The sequence below is a fragment of the Nestor notabilis genome, unplaced genomic scaffold (assembly GCF_000696875.1).
Source record: "Nestor notabilis isolate BGI_N333 unplaced genomic scaffold, ASM69687v1 scaffold5409, whole genome shotgun sequence".
In the NCBI taxonomy this organism is placed as follows: Eukaryota; Metazoa; Chordata; class Aves; order Psittaciformes; family Psittacidae; genus Nestor; species Nestor notabilis.
Genome location: NW_009944922.1, coordinates 36,585 through 60,299, shown reverse-complemented (window position 1 = coordinate 60,299; position 23,715 = coordinate 36,585). Strand labels below are relative to the sequence as shown.

Below are 23,715 nucleotides of genomic sequence, written 5' to 3'. Positions count from 1 at the left end.
TTTCCCATTATGAGCAGACCATGTATGAAGTGTTTGTCCACTTCAACTTTGAGAAACCAGACTGTAAAATAAAACACCTTACTCCTTTCAGTGCACTTCCTCATACCAATATAAACTGGTTTATGCATTACTTTTCCATCAAAAGAATGTTGAAATCGATCAAAGCCTAAAGAGTTCTGGATAATAGCACTTAGCCAAAGAGGCAAATAGAGCTGAGCCACTGAGCAACAGTGTCCATAACAGAACCAACAAACCAGCTTCTGGAGACTTTAGTACAGGTAGAGTTGCTAGAAATAAGAAAAAAATGAGCAAGTCAGGAAGAAGATCTAACATCAAAAAATGAGGAAATGAAAATTAAGAGCCTCAGCATGCAAAATTCTTAAGAATCAGGATGTATCTTTATACTTCAAGAACATACAAAAGCAGAAAGATAAATTCATACTGCCATTTTTTTAATCACTGGTCCTTATATTTCAGTAACTGCAATTAGGAGGAAACAGCAAATCAAGAACAAATTCGGAACCCCTGCCATCTTCCAGACTCTTCTGTTCTAATGAAAGAACATTATCAGTTAGATTAAAGAAAACCTCTAGTAACAACAACAACAAAAATCCACTTCTTAATGCATATCCAATAGGATTTATTTCATTTCAGCCAAAATTCTTCAATGAAGTCTCAGAAAGAAAAAAGTATTTGGGCATAGAAATTCTCTAGGATATTAAAATACCAGATCAGAACTCAGAATCTGACAACTTGGCCACTAGTTCTCAACTTGCCACACATTCCTCCTTTGGAAAAGAAAATACTTCAAAAGCAGATTCTACGTTTTGTAATATATTGCATTGGAAAAGGTAGTCCAGAAATCAAGTCACCCAGGAGATTCCGATGTGGGATACATGTGCTTGTGGGGTTTTAATAATTCACTTCACTGCTTAGAACCTCCAAAACCCCACCGTGACACTGGTTCTGTGCTTTTGTCCGCCCTCTGCTGTCTGAAGTGCAGAAGCTTGTCACTGGTGCTACAGAGCACTACAACTCGGTGCTACAATACCCCATTTGATCACTGTAGTTTCATGATCAGCTAGAAATGAAGAAAAAAGGAAATGGAATAACAGAGACAAAACGCAGTGGTTCTACATTAACAGAAAATCATAGAACACCTCAATGACGTTCTTTCAGTAATCTCCGAAAACTTAATCAGAGATTTCCATCAATGTGTGTGTTGATGCAAACCACAGCAGGAACAACACTATGAAAATTACCGTGAAAGCAGATTTCTAAAGAGTACTGTTGAAACAGCCAAAAGAGTTACTCTTTAAAATGGAACTGCCTTTCTGCTGGCCACAGGAGCCACATCGTGGATAACATTACTGCTACTGAACTCCAAGAAGCGCCTTACTGTACTTTGCATCTACGTGAAAAAGTCTCACTTTAAAACTCAAAGTCCAGACCTTGACTTCAGTTTTAAACTTTGCTTCCTGACCTCTACAGACACTTTTTAAAGCACTGGCTGAGTGAAAAGAATTTCCTTGTCCTCCTGCTCCTCTTCAATAATGAATCTGACCATATGATGATCTCCTACTTCCAAGCCATTATACCATGGCCAGACGCACTAGATCTCTGACTTATGAACACATGACTATCATCTCTAATAATAAAAATAATCATCTCAAAACTTGCTGCCATCCAACCTGTCCCCGAAAAACAAACAATTTTTTTTTTCATCCCCACTTGCTTTTTTGTCTCATTCTGAGATTCTTCAACGTGTTTTCACCCATCCATTTACCATGCAGCATCCTTTAATCCATAAAGGACACTGCGAAGATTCACATCAACAACAGGTGCTGCAGTCCTGGGAACAGAGCAAGTGAATCCATGTAATGCTGACGTACATTATTAATCATCCTCTAAAACTTTCATGCACATGCATTAATGATGAACTTTAATTTTCTCATTAGTTCACAGGAGAAAGAAGTGATAGGAATGAAACTGAGTCCCAACTCATCCACTGCTGTAACAGCACAGAACTCTTTTTGTTGTTGTTTTTTGGTTATGAGTTGAAGCAGAAGGCATTTAACTACAACATAACTCCTTTTCTTCTTGGCATTCACTCAACATAAGGGAGCTGACAGCAAAGAACTATTATCCAGGAGAGATCAAGAATGGACTGATACTGCTCCTCATTCAGATTTTCTTATTAAAGTGTTTTCCCTTTAATTTGTCATTAATCAGGAAAAGTTACTTTATGTAACCAGCCACTTCCCACATGAGAGCGAATCAGCATCCCAAAAGAGCTATGGAAATGCCTTCTTGTCTTCAGTACAAGTCTATTGCTGGATTGCCATCACTAATAATAGTTGAAATGTCAGCTAGAGAAAAGAAAGAACAAAGATACTCAGAAAACACCTGCCTCCCACACAGTTAGGTAGCAATTCTGGTAGGTTTCTCAATAATTTATCCAAATACTAAGCTTCTTCAGTGAAGGCCTAGTCAGCAGATCACTGCCACCAGCATAATGCTGCAGTACATGGCAACACACATCTGGTATCTTCACCAGCCTAGTGCCAGCACAAATGGCAGAGACATTAATTTTAAACCCGTTCATCAATCCAGAATCTACTCTGTGGCGTTGCTGTATACAACCTGTCCTTGTACTTGATAGGTGCTCTTGTATTTTGCCACATTAACCCTGAAATTCTCCAGAGGGATCATATTCAGTAACACGTATATAGAAGGTCCTGTTCCATCATGTGCAACACACAGCACCCACAGGACAAAGACAAGTTCTTCTTGTTTTCACACTGGATTCTCTCATATGAAAAGCAAATCAGAGACAACTGAGACAGATGTCTGCAATTGCTCCTAGAGGAAACTGTCCTCATTTGTGACTGCTCGAGCAATGTTCAGTCTGTTCATACAGTCAGCTCTGAGCTACCTTTACCTGAGCCATTTCTCCAAAACTCCCAAGTTCTCACCAACATGCAAAAAGCAGAAAGCCCAAGGCAGACCATTTAAACCAAGACAGGCTGGAGGCCATGTGTAAATCTTCAATCCATAATTCTTAATGGAGTTCTTAATGGATCTAATATACTGGTAGACATTAAAACTGATTTTATTTGCATCATTTCTTGAAACAAATGTAAATAGAAAATTACAGACTGTATCTCAACATGTTTGTGAGAGGCCATCAAAACCCACTCTGATAGAGCCTCTTTGCCCATTTTATGTGAAATGCACTGTTCCCAACTTCCACTAACAGTCTTTCTTATGACAAACTCCACAAAACCCTCAATGGAACAGAGTAAAGCTCATACATACAAACTTCCAGGATGTGGAGAGCATCAGTGACATTCTCTCAGTTACCAACAGATGCTTTGTTAATAAAACTTGCATATACAAATGTCCACAAAACGTCTTAACAAGATCAGCTGTGACAGCTAAAGATAACAGCTGCCACCCTGCTATGTCATATCACATTACTGCAGAGAGACTTTTTTTTTTCCACATTGTTAACTCAAGAACATTGACTACAAACAAATACAGTTATCTACAGAGGAACTCAAAGTGCAAGATATTTTGCATCACTTCTGCAGAAGAGCAGTGACTCTGAGGACCAGATAGGAAAATAATTTTGAACAGCTGGAAATTATAATTGCAGTGTAACACAGCAAAGTCAAACACTGTTCCTAGAGTCAGCCAAAAGCCAAGCCACAGACCTACCTTAAGATACAGAAGCAGCTCTTGGCCCCAGAAGATAAGCGACAGAATCCAAACCTCTGTTTGCTGTCAATGTCTGTAAGCACAAACGTAAAGTTCTGCCCAACTTGGTTAACTGCATGGCTGAAAATAAAGAGAATAAGAAGAAAAAAAATTAATGCTGAGCTAACTCTGTGTCAAAAGTATCTCATCAATGTCATTGAACCTATAACATTTCCTCTTTCAGCAGTGTTTCTTGGAGAAATTAACTTTGTGAGTATACACCATCTAGAAACTTAAATATTCGACTTGCTTGGTGAGGGAGGAGTGGGCTTTGGGTTGGTTTTTCCGTATTTTAAGTGTGGGAGGATACTAAAAATGTGTTTCTCTTTAAATGAAAATGGTTATGACTATCAACCATCCTCAGTGCAGTACACACTGTACAAACCAAACCCAAAATATTTCCTTGTACTCTTCATTTGAAAATTGGTTTACTCCAAGAGCAAATCAATGTTTAATAACATGCTAAGCTTCTTCAACACTTGGATATTGACTTGTAGAAGCTTTATTTATCCATCTACCAATTTTGCATGTATGCCAGATACATGATTCCAAAACGTTCAGCAGCTGGAACCATGCCAGGTGACTCTCCTTTAACAGCTAAAGCCTAGAATAGCATGCAAAGGAAGACAAGATAAACCAGAAGCACAAATACACTGTGCTAGAGCCAGCCATGACTACAGAAATAATTTTGGAGGACTTCCGTATGTTTTTTTATTAGGAGTAATTTGCCTCAACTGTAAGATCTTAACAGCTCTTCAAGAACAGTACAGGTGAACTAATAACATTCTCAGACGCTGGCTCCTACTCGCACCACAGGCGAAAGCATCACTACAGGAAAGTTTGCCCAAATTGGAAAAACACAGTGATAGAAAACAAACACCACAACCAACAACGTGAAATAAAACAAAAACATAAAAAAAACAAACCCCGTCCCAAAAGCCAAGAACCAAACCACACAAACACACACAAAAGCCCAAAACCTGAGCATTTAAAACCTCATGTCTTTAAAAATACTGTAATTCGTATCTGTATTTCACCACTTGAAATAAGTTCAAACTAAGATGCTTTACATTTAAAGCATGGCAGTTTCAGAATGCTATTTATTAAGAAAATGAAAGACATTCTTGAGATATGACCCCATTTGTCTAGTTAATCAAATGCTTCAGTACAGCGATGCCAGACTCCACCTAAGCCAAGCTCAATTCACCTCCCAGCTTGCAGAATTGTTTTCCTGTTTAACAGAAACGTTGACATTTAGTGGTGAGCTGGGACTAATGTAATGATTAGAGGACTTTCAATCCAGTTTCAGACCTCATAATGATACAAAATTAACCCTTATTTCAGGTTATGTTCCAGTTTATCTTGGGTTTACTGGGAACTGAGAAAACTGACTTTCAGTAATAGAAATTGAATCTGGATAGGAAAAATGTCACTGTGCAGTTTAGAAAGAAGAATCCTTCAACGGATTCCATACAGGGAAGGAAAAACATGCAGTGATGAAGATGAAAAAGTGCTCCAAATTCACAGATGAACAAAAAGACAGATATTTAAAAGCATTTCAGTAGTCTGAGAACTAGACAGAGTAAGCATCATCATCCTGCTGAAATCTGAATGTCAACAGAGCAACCATTTCCATAAACCACACTGAGCTGCCAGAGGATACCAAAAAATCCCTGACTGCTGTTGTGTTTTATCTGTAAAGCTTGGATGTAATGTTACTATGGTGATTTTAGTATGGTGTTTTAAAAAGGGATTATATGCTTAATTTTAACAAGGTTGAGAGCAGAGCGTGTGTGAGAAATTCTAGCTGACAATTAAAATTATGGAACAGGGAAAAAATCCATGCTTCATTTGCAGCAGGGAGAAGCTCGCTTATGGAATAACTGTGACAAGTTCTAAGATTCTTACATTCAGGTGATCTGCAGAAACTAAATATGTCTGATAGGTCTTGCTCAAGTTTCAGTTGTCAGTTCTTCATGTGGAAGGATAAACTTCCCAAGATAAAAAGTTCTTTTCTTAAGATTTTAATATCAATACTTGATATTTACATGTCTATCTTCAAATGGGAAGAAGGTCTATTTAGAGCTTAACAGGGTGGAAGCACCATGAATCTAAATGAATCTATCTCTAAATGGGCAGGCAGAAGTTTGGATTGGTTTGAGAGAGCTACCTATATCTAACTAACACAAATTAATCCTGATAGGAAATTTGACTCAGGTGGAGTTCTTCACTCCTGCAGTTTGAAAATAGCCTCTGTCTTGATCCTGTAGCCGTAAGAACAGAAAACTCACAGTCCACTGAGTAAAGGAAGGGGCAACTAGTCCCTGGTGATTTTTGACATATAAAAAGAATTGATATATAAAGAATTAAGCGTATGCGTCAATGAGTGCCAAAACCTTCAGCACAGAGAACAATAACATAGGCAGGTGATCTTCACTGGCCTAAAAATCTTGGTGTCTGATCATCATTTGAAGTGATCTGGCAGAGGCAACAGAACATCTTCAGTTTATGCCACCTGCCTTAGAAAACCTTCAGCCTTAGAAGAGACACACATGAAGGTGAAGATTTATGTCCTTTCTCAGCACTTGTCAAAGAAATACCACTGTTTAGCATCCAAGCCAGAAGAGCAAGACTCAGCTGGAGTACCACTGAGCACACTCCTCCCATCAAGAAGTTTCCACTGAAAGCTTGGCATCATACTGCACGTAACACAGAACGTAGTTAGGGAAATTAAACTTCCCCAAGTAAACCTCCTCACAAACAGGGTATTAACTGGGGACATGACTATGTCAGGACTTGAAAACCCAAATTCTATGACTGATAATGCTACCTTGGGCTCCGAGTTGGTGAAAGGAAAAGTAGTGTCTATTCTTTAGTGACTACACACTTCTGGTCACTTGTATCAGCATAATAACTCGTAATTCATACTGATCATATTTCCACAGACCTTGAAGAGACAACTTACACAGTATTATTCCAAAAGAAGGTATTATCCCATGTTCCTAAGTTATTTGAGCAATAAGCCAATATCTCCACTGTTATATTAAGAATAATAATTTTACAACCTCTCAACATTGCAGAGAGATTCTAATACTAAAACTGTCATGGCCAGCAAGGCAAACAAGTTACCTGGGAGTAGTTGCTAAGTATTTGGAAGGCTGTTACTGCAATCACTTCAGTGTTTCTTTCTCTTTTTGTTCAGAATGAACAAAACTACACATATATATATATAAAAAAATCCCTGAGGACTAAGAATTACAGTAACTGGAGATCCGATCCAACACACCATTTTTCAGGCACATACAGAGGGATAAAGTCCCACTAGAGAGTGCTAGTCAACTCTGTAAGACATGACTGTAAGGACCCCTCTGACATATAACTGAAGACAGTGTTGCTTCTAGAAGCAATTTCTTTTCATCTCAAAGTAGAAAAAGTGTTTACTGAGAAAACTGAGGGGAATATTAAAGCATCGTCTGAATTAATTTCATGATGGGGCTACCTGCTCACTTCCTTGGAAAAGTAAGTAAATTAGTTATTTGGTTATTATTTTGTTTATTTATTTTTAATGTGATTTAAGAAATGTAAAAATAAATAATCAGTCATTGGTTAATAGTAAATAGGGACCAACTAGTTCAAATTCAACACTTGTTGAGTTCCAGAAACAGCCTCTAAGAACCTGTATTCAATCAGTTCTGAACTTGGACATAGCTAAAAGATGAAGAACATTTTGCACTTCAGATGCACTATATTGTTCCCTTTATCATGGTCACATTAAATTCACATGCACTCAGTGATCTAAGACTATTTACCTTCTTGCTGTTACTGGCAGATTTGCTTTGAACTTGTCAAATTTATATCAGAGGACTACAACAACTATTTGTTTTCATATTTATACCTATGCACACACCTATGCATGCATGCACACTTGCGTGTATGTGTATTTTTATACCAACAAGAGAAGTATCACACACGTCTTTCTGCTGCCACATCCTCAACCTGGGAAGTCCTCTACATTCTGGAGTACTGAAGTTCATCCTTAATTTTAAGTTATGGGTTACAATCTCTATGTTCAAAACTGTTGGCTTACAGTCTTTTCAGAGGCAGTCTGTGATATTCAGACAAATAAGCAAATCCAGAAATGGGAATCAGTGTTCATTATGTTCTCATTTGCACCCATATGGGTTTTCAGTGTTCTTATCTTTCAAAATGTTATATTGGTGGGGAAAACCAAAAAACAACAAAACAAACAAAACCCCTAGGTACAATAAACCTACACACAGTAAGCATGAATACTTCTAGTAGAAACACAGACATGAGAAAAATGTATGGAAGTACTTCCCAAGGGGAAGGAGCAGGGAAAGAAAAAGATGATCAGCAAAAAGTAATTCCAAATTATAAGGTGTTGAGGCTTTTAAAGGTCATTCGAGTCAAGGAGCTCTGGTTAAGTTGCTCATGTTGACAGCCCAGGATATTCAGATTCTCTTTTCATGTACAAAGCAGGTACAGCAAAGGCGCCGGTGTCTCCAGCTGCGCCTCACCCATGGCTCTCAACTCTGATCCTCAGGAACCACCCAGCACGTTAAAAGAACAGATCATCCGCATGATCCATTCAAGCTTTTGGCTTCCCGAAGCCCCAGATTACAAAGTGTAGCAGTGGTTTTATTATGTACACTCCTATCTCCAGAGAAGCACAGTGAGATTTCACCTCCATTCACAGACAACTAAGAAATAGCAGCTGCCTAAGAGGCAAGTATGTAAATAAATATATAAATAAGGGCTCAAACAAGAAGTGATATTAGAAGCAGATGTTGATTTATAAAGAAAATCAATTTCTATGGTAAATATCACCGATTTTACTGAAATGAGAAAGATTTCTAGCAGTTTAATCACAGCTAAGGTCAATTCCATCAATCACGACTGTTCAGTGTATAAGCTGACCCAAGACAAGTGATTCTGACCAATTAAATGATGCTCTCGTGGATGATATGAGCAATGGTGCATCTTTTCAACATTTGAACCCTTGTTCTTTTCATGAAACCATCAAAAATAACTCACAATAAAAGCAAAGCTAAAAAGCTAAAAATGTTCTGGAGTTTTCTAAATGACAAGAATTAAACATTCCCAGTTCCTGTCAAATCCACAGTAACTTTACAAGTTTCCCCTCCAAAATTAGAAGCCACATTAAGTACCCACCAAGCACCAACATTCTAGCAAGGTCAAGAGCCTTTAAATGTAAAGCATTTAATTCATAGCTCTGCCCAGATTTTGGCAATTAAGAAATAAAATACATACACACACAAAGCTTTGATATTAACACACATATTTGACAATTACCACCCAAGCATTTTCCCATCCAAGCATTACACAGAAGTAAAACAAAATGTTGTTACTGCTGCCACGGAACAGCTCAAACTTTTAAAACTTCTTTTTTTTGATGGTGCCCATAAAAACCCCAGGAAAAAGTGATTCTGAGACTATAATTTGCACTTGGGTGCTTTAAGTCACAGCCAGGCAGACAGAACATTAAGAATGGTATGGTTTTTATTTTCTACAGTAGTTTTATTGACAAGCTTATTTTCTTGTAAAGTTTGAAAAGCTAACACTACCTGTCCACATAGAAGGGGAAACAAAACTTGGTCAAAGTCTGTAGAACTTCCTGTGGAGAGAAAAAGAGATAATTTATACATCTGTTGGGACCAATAAATCTAATATTAACCACATCACACAATTTCACAACTTTACCCTGAAGAAATAAGAGACAGATGAAGAAATATGGGCTTTATCAATTACATGGAAGGAGTACCAGGCAGTCAATCATGTGAAATAATAAACATGATCAAACTTCATTAAAAATGAAAAATTAATCAAGATTCACACATGGGCAGGCAGCAGGAGCCATCCAGCAATTCTCCAAAGAGTAGGAGGAGGTTGGGTTGTTGAGTGTTAACACCTCTCTGGGGACAATCTCTACCCTGACCATATGGATCATAGTGAATAACACCAAACCACATGGGTTTGGCCTGGCAGGACCACTTCTGCTGGCACAGCTTTTGACTGTTACCTAGGAACAGAGGTCTGGGGGATTAGAGAATACTTCCTAACATCAGCAAGATAAATAACAAAAGATAAAGCCAATAGGTCTCATAGCAGGAATGTTTAATGTTGCCTACTGCAACTAGAATGAAAATCTGAGTGTTAAAAGACTGACTAAAATAATGTGTATTAAAATTAATACAAATTGGTTAAACTACAAGCCATTTTGTAGAAGTTGCAAAGCAGCACCACAGAGAAACTTTTAAGTACAGCCTTTGCCTGACATCAAATAAAAAGCAATAATATGAAAACTGAAAACATGCTCAGCAGTGAAATTAATCATTTTTAACTTCACAACTTTAAACAAATACAGAAACATGTTAGTCCCCGAACAGTTGTGTTCATAGACAAAAGCAATCCATTTACACTGTTCCATGATATTCAAAATTTGAAATCTGTAATTCACATCCCACCATAAAGGTCTACACAGATTGCAGACCTCTGCTACCAGACAATTCGTTGTTCATTCTCCTTCACACTTAAATATTTCAGGACCTGAAATGCAACCTATACTTCCGCTTTCAGCTGAAACAAGATAACCCTGATTACATGACAAACCCTCCGATACATTCAACACTTCTCTGATCAGCAACAATAAGTTATCACCAATAACTAAATTGATGCTTCTCGCTTCATTTATTTCTAAAACCAATGCCATCATTCAACAAATAAACTACATCAATCTAATAACCTATTCAATGAAGCAGAAAACATATTGACTCCCTTGCAAGAACATGTTCCTCCTACATAATTCAAATAAGCACACCCCATTCTTCGCAATGGTTTCAGGCTCAACTGCTCACAGACTCCTCTTTGGAGGTTTCTTGACAACTAAAATGTGGCAAGTTCTTAAGGTTTCAGGCAGAAGCAGATATGGAAACTTTGACTTCTTGACAGTTTATTGATAGATTATTTAACAACCTCCTGTTTTTAAAGAACAAGAAAGGATCTATTGAAGAATGCCATGTAAAGCAAAGCAGTAGCCTCCTTTCCCTTTCAGCAGGTTTTTTTGGCAAGGAGCTACAGAGGTTTCAGAGTAACCTCTGCAGAAATATGGATTTTGATACAAAATAATGCCTTGATAGTAAAGGGCTCATTACTGTGATTGGGTTCACCCTTGTGCAGAATCCCACTGACTTCCACAAGATTGACTGTGTGCTGAACAACTCCAACTGCTTGTGTGCAAAACCAGCATCCAGACAAATTGTAACTACTACACAGTTGTCCTTCACCCACAACTGAAATCCTAATGTGGAAAATGTTAAAACAAAGCAAAAAAGCAAACCACACACCAAAAAAAAACCAAAACCAAAGAACCAAAACCAAAAACAACACAAACCCCAGAATTTTAAAAGGATCAAAATTGGAACTGCAGAAGAATAAAGTGCCTGTATTTTTATTTGCCTTATCAATACACACTGTCTTCAAAATAATGATTGTGCATCTAGTTTTCAGGAACAAAGCCACATAGCTGCTACATAAATTCTGAACTAAACAGTGTTAAAAGACAAGTCATCAGTCACCTCGAAACAGCAGAATATATTCTCTCCTTTATTATGATGATTTAAATAATTACTGCAACTGCAAGTAAAACATCCACATAATAAAACACTTTCACATCTCACCAGCATTGTGTTATTGTAGGGTAAGAGTATTACTCAGAACTTAACTTTGCACTTTTTTCTTGATATTAGAGCTTCCTAAACACAGAAAATGAAATTTCCACTTAAAGAAGCAATATATTGAATTTGTACCGTTATATACTGCTTTGTATTTTAAAGAAAGAATTTACAGTGATATTATGTGACTTTTATAATGTTATTGCACGTAATTTGCCACTCACTATGTACCAACACTGATCTGCCTTCATTTATAACTAAAAATTTGAGACTAGTCCAGGATAACCACAGACATATTTTGGGATTCTAACTATTTTAAAAAATAATATCTAGAAATAGTTTTTAGTAAGCAAAACTGCTGATCTTTTGCATGTTAGAAATACAAACACGGGAGAACTAATCGATTTTTGCTCAAGTTGCAATCTCATTACTATAAATGTAATGCCTTTTTTTCCTTTGAAAACTGCTCTGTTTGGAAGATGAGCAATCCTACACAACTTCCTACCAGAGCTCTGTAGGTGGGTGTTACTTATGGCCTAGGAAAATCATCATTTCTTTATGGTTTCAAACAAAAACCATAACAAAACCAAACCCAGAATCACTTCATGTCGGTGTCCTATAATCCTTTTTACGTTTTTACCTGACATGAAACTCAGAGGAAGTACCAGTAGACCGTTTTCTCATTTTATTCCCCTATGCCTATTTTCTTAAAGAAAAGCCTACATAAATGCCTCTAAAGCAAAACCCACTAAAAAGAACAGAGCCCCCGAAAGATCCAGGACACACAGCTGAGAAGTGTAAATTACCCACTAGCTGAAACCAGTGTCTCTGGGGTCTCACGTGCCAGTTTTCTGGATCAATCCCCAAGTTTATATTTTCACAAATCTTTTTACATGCAGTTTGATTTTTAACATTTTAATGAGCAAAAAGTGCATCCATAGCAGCCAGTCACCACAGTTAAAGTGCAGGGCATGAACTGTGTTCCCTGAGGGAGTGAGCCCAGCCGTGTCACCCGTGGCTTCAGGACATACACCACCTGGTTCCTTGTCCCAAGGTTCCAACTCTTTTCATAATCAAAACACTGCTGACATTATAAACCCCACATGGGTTTTCTAAAATCCTTCCCAATCAATAAAGCCAGTACATAACTTATCGGAGACAACACAGAGCTCATTGATTAAGTTTGGTTTCAGTAGCAAAGTTTGCCAAATAAATGAGGCAGGAATACAGCGTTCAGCCCTTTTGTGTCACACAGCGATTTATGAAGGTGAGGCAGTCTCTGAAAGGATTTCCTACACACACACACTCGAGAGAGAGAGACTTGAGCAGTGTGAGGAAAGCAAGGTTGTAAAATACACACAATGCACGCTTGGCTTCTGGCCCAAATTATCTATAGATTGAGATGAAATAGTAAAGAAAGTTCAACACTGCTGAAAAATCTTGCATATTCACTTGTGAATTGAAAATGCAAGCTCTACCTTAACTCAAGGCTTTTTTCTTTTTAAACATTTTCACTGTATGCTCCCACTTCTATGTCAATGGAACAACTTCTGAGACTCTTCACTATACAGGAATACTTTATTTCTCTTGTTCAAATGAACATTGGTAACAAATATCCCATGCTGCAGCTACAATCAAATAAAACTACACCAATAAAATGAAATGCAAATTGATGGTCTAATGCAAGAACTTCAGACTGTTGCAAAGAATCTGCTTTTAGAAAGACGCATGACACAACAGATTCAAAGTGGAATAAGAAGTTCGAGGGGAAGAAATGAAAACAGAGGCAGAAAACTCTGAAAAATTATAAACAATTGTGAAAAATTATGAATGATCAAGGCAAAACACTCAAATATTAATGTGAGTCAGAGAACAGAAACGATACACCATAAAAACCAACAGGTTGGGGACCTGTATTTGGAAGCCTATTGGGAAATCTGGGGAAAACCAGGATAAAGTTGACACTTCCCAGAGTACAGCCAAGACCTTTAGCTGTGGTTCTTGGGGAAAGCAAACAAACCAACCATGCAAAACAACCCCCACAACCATATTTCAGGAAGTACACACGTTTTACAGGGGGACAATTCAAATATTGCAAGAGAATGGAGCATTGCAAATAAGGTGAGTTTTCCATGGAGAGAAGAGATGGCTCAGTGATGAAAAAGACAAATGCTGTTTTATTTCCTTGACCTCAAACCAGAGGTGAAGCACAGGTGAGGTTGCTGGAAGTGAAATGCTAAACAGAGAGGGTGGAAAGACAAATAGTTTTCATTTTATCCAGCTTGAAATACCTTCTGAATCCATGAAAGAAACATGGAATCCTCCTCACATGGAGAAACACAGAGAGAGTTTCAAGAACACATCAATAGACTTACGAAGGAAGGAAGAGAAAGCAGAGCAACAAGGGTGAAGAAGAGGATGGGGCCAGTCAGCCTTATGGGATCAAGGTAAGTGAGAAAGGGGACAGAATCCCAACCTGACCAGCAAGTAACTAGGGATGATTTTATGTCTGCTCAGAAACAACATCAAATTTAAACATTACCAAAATGTTAATATAGCATAAAAGAGTGCTAAGACATAAGAAGAAAAATATTATCCAATTATATTTGCCTTGTACATTAATCTACCTTATAGCCACAAAATCATAAAGTGCTCTTATATTGGATTCATCTATTTGAATCATTTTAAGCCAACGATTTATTAAATCATCCACTGCAATGGAACAACAGATTTAAGAATTCAAAAGAAGTTGTCAGTGCATCCAAATAACCAGCCTAAACCTGACAACAACCCTGTTTGAAACGCAAAGGATGCAGAAAGAAAAAGCACAGAATCATCTAGAACACATTTCGAGAGCTGTGCAGAGCTGGTCAGAAATTCATGTGCATTTTCCTAGGAAAGGGAACATCCTTCCACACAATAACAAGCGCCTCAGTAACTGAAAATTCAACCAGTCACTTGTTACTATGAGTAACAAAGAGGGATCAGCATATCTTTTGTTTTGAACATTTAAACTTAAATTTGCATTTATTATTAGTGTGAGTTTATATTTATCTTACATAGGTTTTTCCTAAAGTCATTATTACATATTATTCACAATTAACAAACACCATGGAATTGTGTAGGTAAGAATCAGAAGGAGCATTCCCATTCAAGCAGCTTATAAAATTGAATTCTCAAATTAAAAAGATCCTGTGTACAGAAGCCAGTGTCACACAGCCACAACAAAAAGCTGAGATTTTGCAGGATGCTGAAGCAGAGAAAGCAAAGAACAATAAACTTCAGCCCTTAAAACTTCAATACAGGGTTCTCTAGATTTTAAAGGGTTTTCAAGTTTAAAAAAAACCTGACTCAACACATTCTTTTGAAAAAATCATTTCAAATACTTATGTCAAATTTCCTCTTACATTGATTTTGTCATAATCTTTTTACATCTTACACCAGTACTGAACATTACTGATTCTTATAATGGTCAAAATGTTTTAAGAATTAATATTAATCAGTTCTTCAAAAAAAAAGTTCTACCCCAAAAAATCACAAACATAATTTGCTTAATAGCATTAATTTAAATTACCTGTAGTTTTATCTCTACCTCTTAAATTGAACTAGTATTCCAATATAACTTTATAGCACTAGTTCATCCATTTGCTTTGTGTTCTAAAAATCCATCAACTCTTTTTGAGCAATTACAAAGCTTGATTTAGGGGAGGGTTTTTCTTCTGCGAAAGTCTCTTCTTGTATGAGGGTCAGAAGGGGAACGGTGCCCAGTCTGCAGCATCATTTCACTGAAGGTAACAACTCATTGTTCTCAGGAAAATGCTGGTTTTTAAAACCAAACGAAAAGCCCAACACACAGATACGCAATCCTGGTAACAGGAAGAGCATGAGATAAATAACATTTCCTAAGCATATTGAAGCCTGCTATCATTTAAATATTTTAAACGTACAAAATATGTGCACAGATGGGCAACTTTTCTACTTGCATTACTAAAAACATATTTCAAGATAAAGCTCAAAATCCCTGAATTTTTTAAACCTAATTGTGACTCTGTTTCTTAGAATTCACACCCCAAGGCCAAAGCTTTCCTGCCACCAGTCCTTCAAATCTGATTTGGACATTACACGGGAGGAGGCTCCAAGCCTCCCTGAGGTCTCACTCCTTTTACAACATACGCAAAAACAGTAGATAATGGGCCTGTGCTGAATTCACTGCTCCACACAGCTCCTCCTGGGACACAGGCCTAGCAGATGTGATAAAAACTGTGTCAGAGAAGTAGCTCTAGTTTTTGCCTTAATGACAACTTCAACCTCTCAACTAATAGAACAAAAGAACAGAAACGACTATTACTTTTTGCCAGTAGAAAAAAATCTGAAAGTAAAGAGGAACTAAATATTTAAGCAGTTTTTTTAAAGAGATCTACATAATAAATGTCTTTAAACTCCTTTAATAAAATTAAGATTTAATGTTATTCTAAGATGAAGGGATTTTAGCAAATATGTGGAAAAAAGAACAATTAAAAAGCAGCAGCTACTGTTGCAGGAATAATTGTTCCAGCCCTAAATCACATAGAATTGAAAAATGATACAAACAGCCATAAAATAACCAAATCAGGTCCAATTACGTGCGTAATATTGATCAGTTGGTAAAGATAAGAAGTGTCAGCACCAGAAAACTGGAATACTGATTAACTATTTTTGAAACATTTAGTGACTAAAAATGGGGAATATATTCACTTCCATGTTTAGGAAAAATGAGGTGAGAATGATTAGCTGCAAAAAGATAATCACATTCTCTGCCCCACCAATCAACTGCCCAGGTATAGTGCCTCCAAACCGAAGCTTTAGATATCTACATTGGTTAACATTTCTTAAATATTATAATTCTGGCTTATGATGACTGGCCCTTTTAGCCATCGCCTCAAACGCTCTATTCAGCTACCCCTGCATACCCACTTAATCAGCAATCATTGTTCTCTGAGGCAGGACTTTGTTGTCAAGACAAGCACTGAAACCTTTAAAAAATTTCAGAACTGGCATAAGAAAAAAGTGATCTTTGTCAAACAAGGACAAATTTATGCAAATCTTTTATAAACATTCACAAACATTTATTTAGCTTTTGAAATGTTGGCCTCATTTGAGAGCATGAAAATGAGGGGGAAGTAGGAAGATGCAAAGGACAGCTTAGAGGCTGGCACACTACATAAATATTCAGAAGGAAGATTATAGGATTCATGTTAGGCTGTCTTAGGTTTCTCCAAAGTCCACATAGAATACCAAAGAACAAAACTAACGAGAAGTAGAGCAGATGTTAGACAATGCAGCAGCCCTCTTTTCCACACTCACTTGGCTATACTTCGATGCTTTCATTTTTTCTTTCAATATGGTTAGGTCATTCAAGGATTCTCCTATAGACTCTGTATTGTGGCTACAGAGCTATAAGCTGGACCTCTGTCAGCTTTCCAAAAGTTTCCGATGAAAAGGCATTATGCAAATGCTACCTCTCTTACTCTCTTTCAGGAAAAAAAGCCTCCAGTATGCAGCCATTGGAGTATTGGAAGTCCCAGCCTTCATTTCTGTATGGTTGTGTTTGCCTTAGGGCCATGCTGCTTGTTTTGACAGTGGATCCCCCTAGATAGTTGGGATTAGTCGAGCTTGTTTAGATAAACTTAAAATCAAGGCCTTCTCTAGGTAGACAGCTAGATGTAGCTACTGAGTTTCCAGCTGCCTTCTTCTTTCATCCCAAAACAACTGCAGATTCACAGTAGAGATCACAGCCACAGGCTATGTCACATACATAAGTACAAAATTAAAGGCTGCTAAAAGAAGCCTTTGTAAGTCTTAGTGCTAAAATAAGGAATCTGTACTGCATAGTTTAAACAAATTATTCAAGCAGCACCAATAAAGGTCTGCAACGGGTAGTTAACAAGACACGTTCACAAAAGAAATACCCTGTTTACATAAATGGGCAGGATGATGCTTTGTTAATCACTCCTGCACCTTCCACTGCCCAACCTCCTTAAAAATATATGCAAGTAAATACTCTAAAGCAGCATCTGCTAAATGAGCTCTGTTTATCAAATACAAACTTTATGATCACAGGAGACTATTATGATGGCACTATTCCAATTAGATTTTCAGTTGTATTCACAAGAAGACTGGGCCAGATTTGATCTTTACCATAAGCAGGTAATGCAAAGCTCAGGAATTCATTCACACAAATACAGTATGTTAAAAGAAGGGCCAGAGCTACAAACCTATATTAAAACCTAAAATCAAATCCCACCCATGTAATTCTGCTGCACCTTTATAAATCTGCATTGTAGTTCAGCCCCCATAGGAGACTCATTTTTCAGGGAGTAGAAAGAAAAAAACACTAGTTTGGGCTTTTAAAGATTGTAATCTCTTCTAGCTGGGTGCAAATTTTCATACACGCTTCTGCAGCATCCAGGCACAACAGATGGGAAACTAAATTAAAGGAGAAAATAATCGCTGGGATGTTATAAACAAACAACCAGCAAAACACCCCAAAAGAAAAACAAAAAACTTAGTTCAATGAACAGTGAACATCGTTAAAAACCAGCTCCTGTCTTCTGCTTGAGAAAAAGGATGTGAAGAAACTTGGAATGTTGAAAACAGTTTAGATAAAGACAGCAGCAGGATTTTATGGTTAAGAAGCCAAGGTAAGAATTTGCAACCAACAACTTCTCTGCCTTTGTGCAAAGCAGGACTTTAGTACCACCTCCCTGTCATGTTCCTATTACAGAAATTCTACTATCTCTTACTGTAAAATTAAGTCATTTCAGTGGCAAGATGCTTTATAGAAATTCAAAGTGTTAAAAAGTGTGAGAATAACATTAGAGTCCAATTCCTTCCTGCACTGGTTACCAAAGAGAATATTAAAGCGTGTACTGAATTCTGTTAGTCATTCCATATCACAAATTCTCCATTAGTGACATCCTTGATGGAAATAAGCTACAGACTGGGAATCCTAACCAACAATACATAATTCCTGAGAAGTAATGAGAAAAAGTTTTCTCATTCTGTTGTACTTAAAAGAAGCTAGAAGAACATGTTTAGAATTGTTACCTAAAAATTAAATACGACTGCTAAGAAAAATGGCATGAATGTACCTAGCACAGTGTTAGCAAGTACCAGAAACTGATACAATTCATGGATTTGCCTTCTCACAAGTCTTTTAACAGCTATGACCAAAATCCTCCTTACTGCTGAGAGAAGAACATACTGCTGTGGAAGAGCTTTAAAGCTAGTCACTAATGAAGTTATTTAGCTCAGTTACACTGGTAACTACTTCTTCCAGATGAGGAAACAGAACAGAACAAAACAACTATCCCAAAGGGGGCAACAGCTAACCAGCTTTTAAAATTCAGGACTAACTGTCCCTCAGACTGCATCCCCATCACAGCCACCTGAGAACTCTCTCAGAAGGAGAAAATGATGATACATGATGAGGATATCAGTACCCGAAGGGGAAGAAGAACTTAGCAAAGACAAGATGAAGTCAGTGATCACCTGGGATAACTGAAGGCTAGAAGATGATACAGCTTTTCAAATTTATCAGTATTTTCACAACTTTTAGATTTCCAAATACAAGAATATGCTAAAGAATAACAATCAAAACCCTGAAAGCTATAAAAACACTCATTAGCAGTGGAAAGAAGTTTTTACTTGAAGAAAAGACAGTGGTTCTGTACAGAGATGACTGAACTTAGAAACTTAAGTTTTCCAAGTATAAAGCTAAGAATATTGGACTTCCCTGGGTTAACAGAGAATCATTTCCAACTTTTCTCCATAATATGCTACCAGTTCTATGCTGCTGCCCATACACTCAGGAGAATTTGAGTATGTGAGTGTCAGTTAATGTCATCTATCAATTGCAAACAAATCCTTCCTTTCCGGCTACTTTGCCATCATTCCTTTAAAACAGATTAAAAAAAGAATAAAGAATAATGCAATTTGGAAAATGCAGTTAAGGCATCATGCAATCTAAACACTTTGCACTATACATTTACGAAATTGTTCAGAAGTTACACCAAAACCAACAGCAAATATGCCAACACAGACTCCATGACGATGGCTGTGAGGAAACACAGTACCAGGAAATCGAAACATGTAAAAAACTCAAAAATCCAGTTATACACACTCTTGTAGACTGGTTTTGTTTTACAATTGAGGTAGTAAAGTATTAAAAAACTCAAACCTTCTAGAACATGCATTCAACTATTTTTCTGTGTTATACTAACATGGAATTCAGTACTCCTACCACTTACAGTGAACTCATCTGTTCACTGGTGTTCCTACACTCATCTTCCACATGGTGTATTCTACAGGGCACTGCACCCCTACACTCTCTCCTCTACAGAGGGCACAGCATTTTGAGAACCATGCAGCTGACTACAACTGAATACTTGGTATTACTGAAGTAACAATTCACCATCTGGCTTCATGGAGAAACAATATCTTTATATACAATTCCTCCTCCTGAGAAGAATGCACAGGTTATGTGATCTTACAGTTCATCACCTCGTGTGGGAGGTGTGGAGCAAATAAAAGGTCATATTTTGCAGTGTGACACACACACAAAGACCGTCTAGTTAGGAAAACCCTGAATAGTTATATTTCCATCCACGCCACCCCAAACCCAAACTCTAGAGTCAGCAAAGTCCCTTTGCTGTCAAATGTAAGCCATGGAAATCTCCTGTCCCCTTGGAAATCAACACAAATGAAGAGACTGCAATCTCCTGAAGTCCCTTTCACACCCTGTTCATCCACCAGCACCTGAATACAGGAACATAAAATGACCCATTTCAGTAACAAAGCACAAGCTGTTTTGGCTGGTTTGATGCTCTTTTACATGCCACAGGATGCTCTCAAATAAGAAATATATATACTTTTATTTCCCATCTGCTTTTTGTCTTTACAGCACACTCAGTGCAGCTTCAGCTTCTTTAGCACCTTTTTTAATGCACTGGGGTATGGCCAGACAAGTCACAAGAGCAAGAATCTGAAAAACTGTTTCCTTCTCCATGTGCCCAGGAAACTTTGAAGCATTAATGACTACTTTAGAAGTCACAAAATAAATGCGCTCCTTACTTTGTTAAAATAGTACAGCTACATTAAAGAAGCAACAAAAAACACGTTAAGAGGGGGAAAAGCTGCAAGACAGCAGCATTATCAATGCTCCTTTAGTAATATAGTCTCCAGAACTGTCTTAGTCATCAGCAATTCAGCTTTTTAAGCTGAATAACTAAGTCACCCCACCCACTAAACTCTTGATGTAAAACAGATCTCTAACCAGCTGAGAAATTAACTACTTCACGAATGGTCATACAAAGACATGGCATATCTGAGACAGACATGTAACTCCAACCTGGATGACACCACTTACCTGCTGACACTTATTGTAATCATGTTTCAAAATAAGTCCTACTGTTTGCAAAGGACAGGACATCCCAGTAATCCTGTACATGCAAACATCAACATCATCAGTCACAGCGAGGAAGACCGTTACCCGCATTGAGTTGTGTTGGCGATGACTTTAATACACCTATACCCACTACACAATTAGGCCCTTGAATTTCACTTTATTTTTAAACAAACTAAAGATGCTTCCTACATATTAGAAGCTTCTAAACAGTATTTTTGAAACCATTTATAAATTGGTCTGTAGCACCAGTACAGAATTGAATGGTTCAGGAGACTGAAACAAGAGAACTTTCAAAACTATTTTGACAACAGTGGCCTAACAAACCAAAGCAGGATATTACCACACAAGCATCTCACATTTTAAAGAAACCCATCTTTTTACCTGAACTGAATATTTTATAGTTTTATCAATAAATTTAAACATAAGTGATAATGATTACTCGCTTTAGGCCTGATCCCACAACCTTTACTCACACGAGTAGTCCCACAGGATTTTAATATGACTACCTCAAGGAACAAGGGTTGGCAGGACAGGTTTTCAATTATTCATATATTCACAGATTTTGAAGGCCAGAAGGGACCATTATGATCATCTGGTCTGACCTCTTGTGTAACAAAGGCCATACAATTGTATCCAGTAATATTTGCACTGGGCTGAATAATTTGTGGTGAAACCAAACTGTGTTTATCGAACTTCCAAAACTGATTCCAATTTTACATGAAAGAAAACTGAAATTGTTTAGGGAGTGGCATGAACTACATTTCCTCACGCTTGAACTCAATTATTCCTCTACTCTATCCAGAATTTTTCCAGCTCCAGACACTAGCTTTTGACACAGCTTTAACACACGTACCTCAGAGTCCAACACCACCTCAGATACTCTCAGGCCAAAATCAAGTCACTTCCTGGGCTCCTTCAGAAGATCAATTGGCTGTTAATTACTATTTGTTTTCTGTACTTTTACCACTGCTGCCCTGTACCAGGATTCCTGAAACAGAGATACATAACTGGAAAAACATTCAACTAAGGATGCAACAAGCAGAGGAAAAGAGCATCTCCAACCTTAGCTCTTTCAGAGACAGGAACAGATGGAGTAGCTACTTAGAGCACTAGCTCTAAGACAAATAAGAGAAAGAACGTTTTGAGTACTTTCTCACTGCACATGCCTTAGACTTCAGGACTAACTTTTTACAGGGATACTTACAGAGACTGACTTACTATTTTGCTCTGCACAAACCCACTGCAATGATTTTTGCAGCCAGTCACCAAGTAGTAGGAAACCACACAAAAATAATGAAAAGTTGATGCTACATTAAATTCCATGCAGATCTGATGGATTACTAGAAACAGCTATTCTACGGCTGCTAAATATATATTCTGGCTGACTTCTCTCATCATAGGAATACTTTACTATAACCCTTAGATTTACTAACTTTAATTCTAAAATGGAACTTGGATGAATAGATAATGTCAAAGGTTCTATTAAGATGGAAATCTTTGTCATGTATTCCTCAAGGTTTGCAACTCTAGCATAAATACCTTGTAATGACTAAGAACAAGGATAGTATACCCTACTACATACACAAAGACATTAGATTTGAAGAGGTTCTGCAATTTGTATACTAATTAAATGATAATAGAGAAGCAAATGAAAGGCATAAATAGAAATATATAAGAAAAACTGACCTCTCACCTACCTGGTGTAAAGAAAATGTACTGAAAAAGCAACACATAACGTGCGACAAGGATGACAGAATAGGGCAGAGTAAATAAGGAACAGCTATTTTCTGCACTTTCCTATATTAAAGGATATACATCTGGTCTAGAAAAATGCTCTGAATTCAGAAAATACTCCACTGTACAAAGCCCATGGTTTAGTCCCATCCACTATCTCTCAGGACTTCAGCCAAAGAACCCAGCTTTGTCCTCATGGAGTAAGTTGCCTCCAGAACAGTTCAGTGAAACAGCAGCTGTACTATCTGCACGTGAGGTATAAGGTGATCTCCTTACACATTACACAGAGTGCTCTCCTCTCCCATCAAAGGTTTCCATTCACACTATCTAGTCAATAGTGGTCACTGTACGAGGAAACTGTTTATAACTATACTACATTAAGTTTTATTAGGCTTTCACTTTAAAAGCCTTCCCTGTATGATGGCTCTACACAAACTAGGAGTATCAAATGCTTCAGAAGTATCAAATACTTCACATATTTAGTATTTACACTGCCTTGATTTTACTACAAAGTGGCTTTCAGAACACTATAACCACTTTTCTAGGTTTTCTAAATGACTAAGTACTCAACTTTTCCAATTCAACTTCTTCATGCACTTTTGAATGGACAGGTATTATGTTCAATTACTCAAGACAGGTTTTACTGTACAGTGTATGCAACCTGTAATGCAAATACTTTATACTAAGAATACTATCTGCAATTTGGAAATATCAAACTGGATTACAATCAGCCCTGTTTAAGCAACTAAGTCTGCTTAGCACACAAGGATTCTGCAAGATAGGGGGTTTATGCTCCATTTATGGCCACCACTGCCTAAGTACTCTCCAATCACACAACTCTTAAAATGACAAAAGAAAGGGTGCTTTTTATTTTTCCCTGTGTGCAATGTTTCTACAATGCTCACAGACTTTGTACAAGACAGACCATTAGTTTCTATATAAAGACTGCCATAAAAGTTTTATAGTTTATCTATAAATGTACAAAGATTGTTGGTTTCATTATAAACTCGGTTTCAATGCCAGTGGAAAGAAAAATTACCAGCAGAATAGAAGTAGCAATCTGCA

The 23,715-nt window shown here is 37.4% G+C and overlaps 1 protein-coding gene across 1 annotated transcript in view; it reads right to left on the bottom strand.

Moving 5' to 3' along the window:
* LOC104412049 (DENN domain-containing protein 1A-like) overlaps positions 1 to 23,715 on the bottom strand; it is a gene marked incomplete at its 3' end in the record, with an annotated part of 116,462 nt that overhangs the window by 56,169 nt on the left and 36,578 nt on the right. Inside the window, exons 4-5 of the mRNA XM_010022642.1 lie at positions 9,366 to 9,415; positions 3,721 to 3,840 (exon numbers count right to left, since the gene is read on the bottom strand). Of these exons, the coding sequence (XP_010020944.1) occupies positions 3,721 to 3,840; positions 9,366 to 9,415 (170 nt within the window). The remainder of the gene's footprint in view (positions 1 to 3,720; positions 3,841 to 9,365; positions 9,416 to 23,715) is intronic.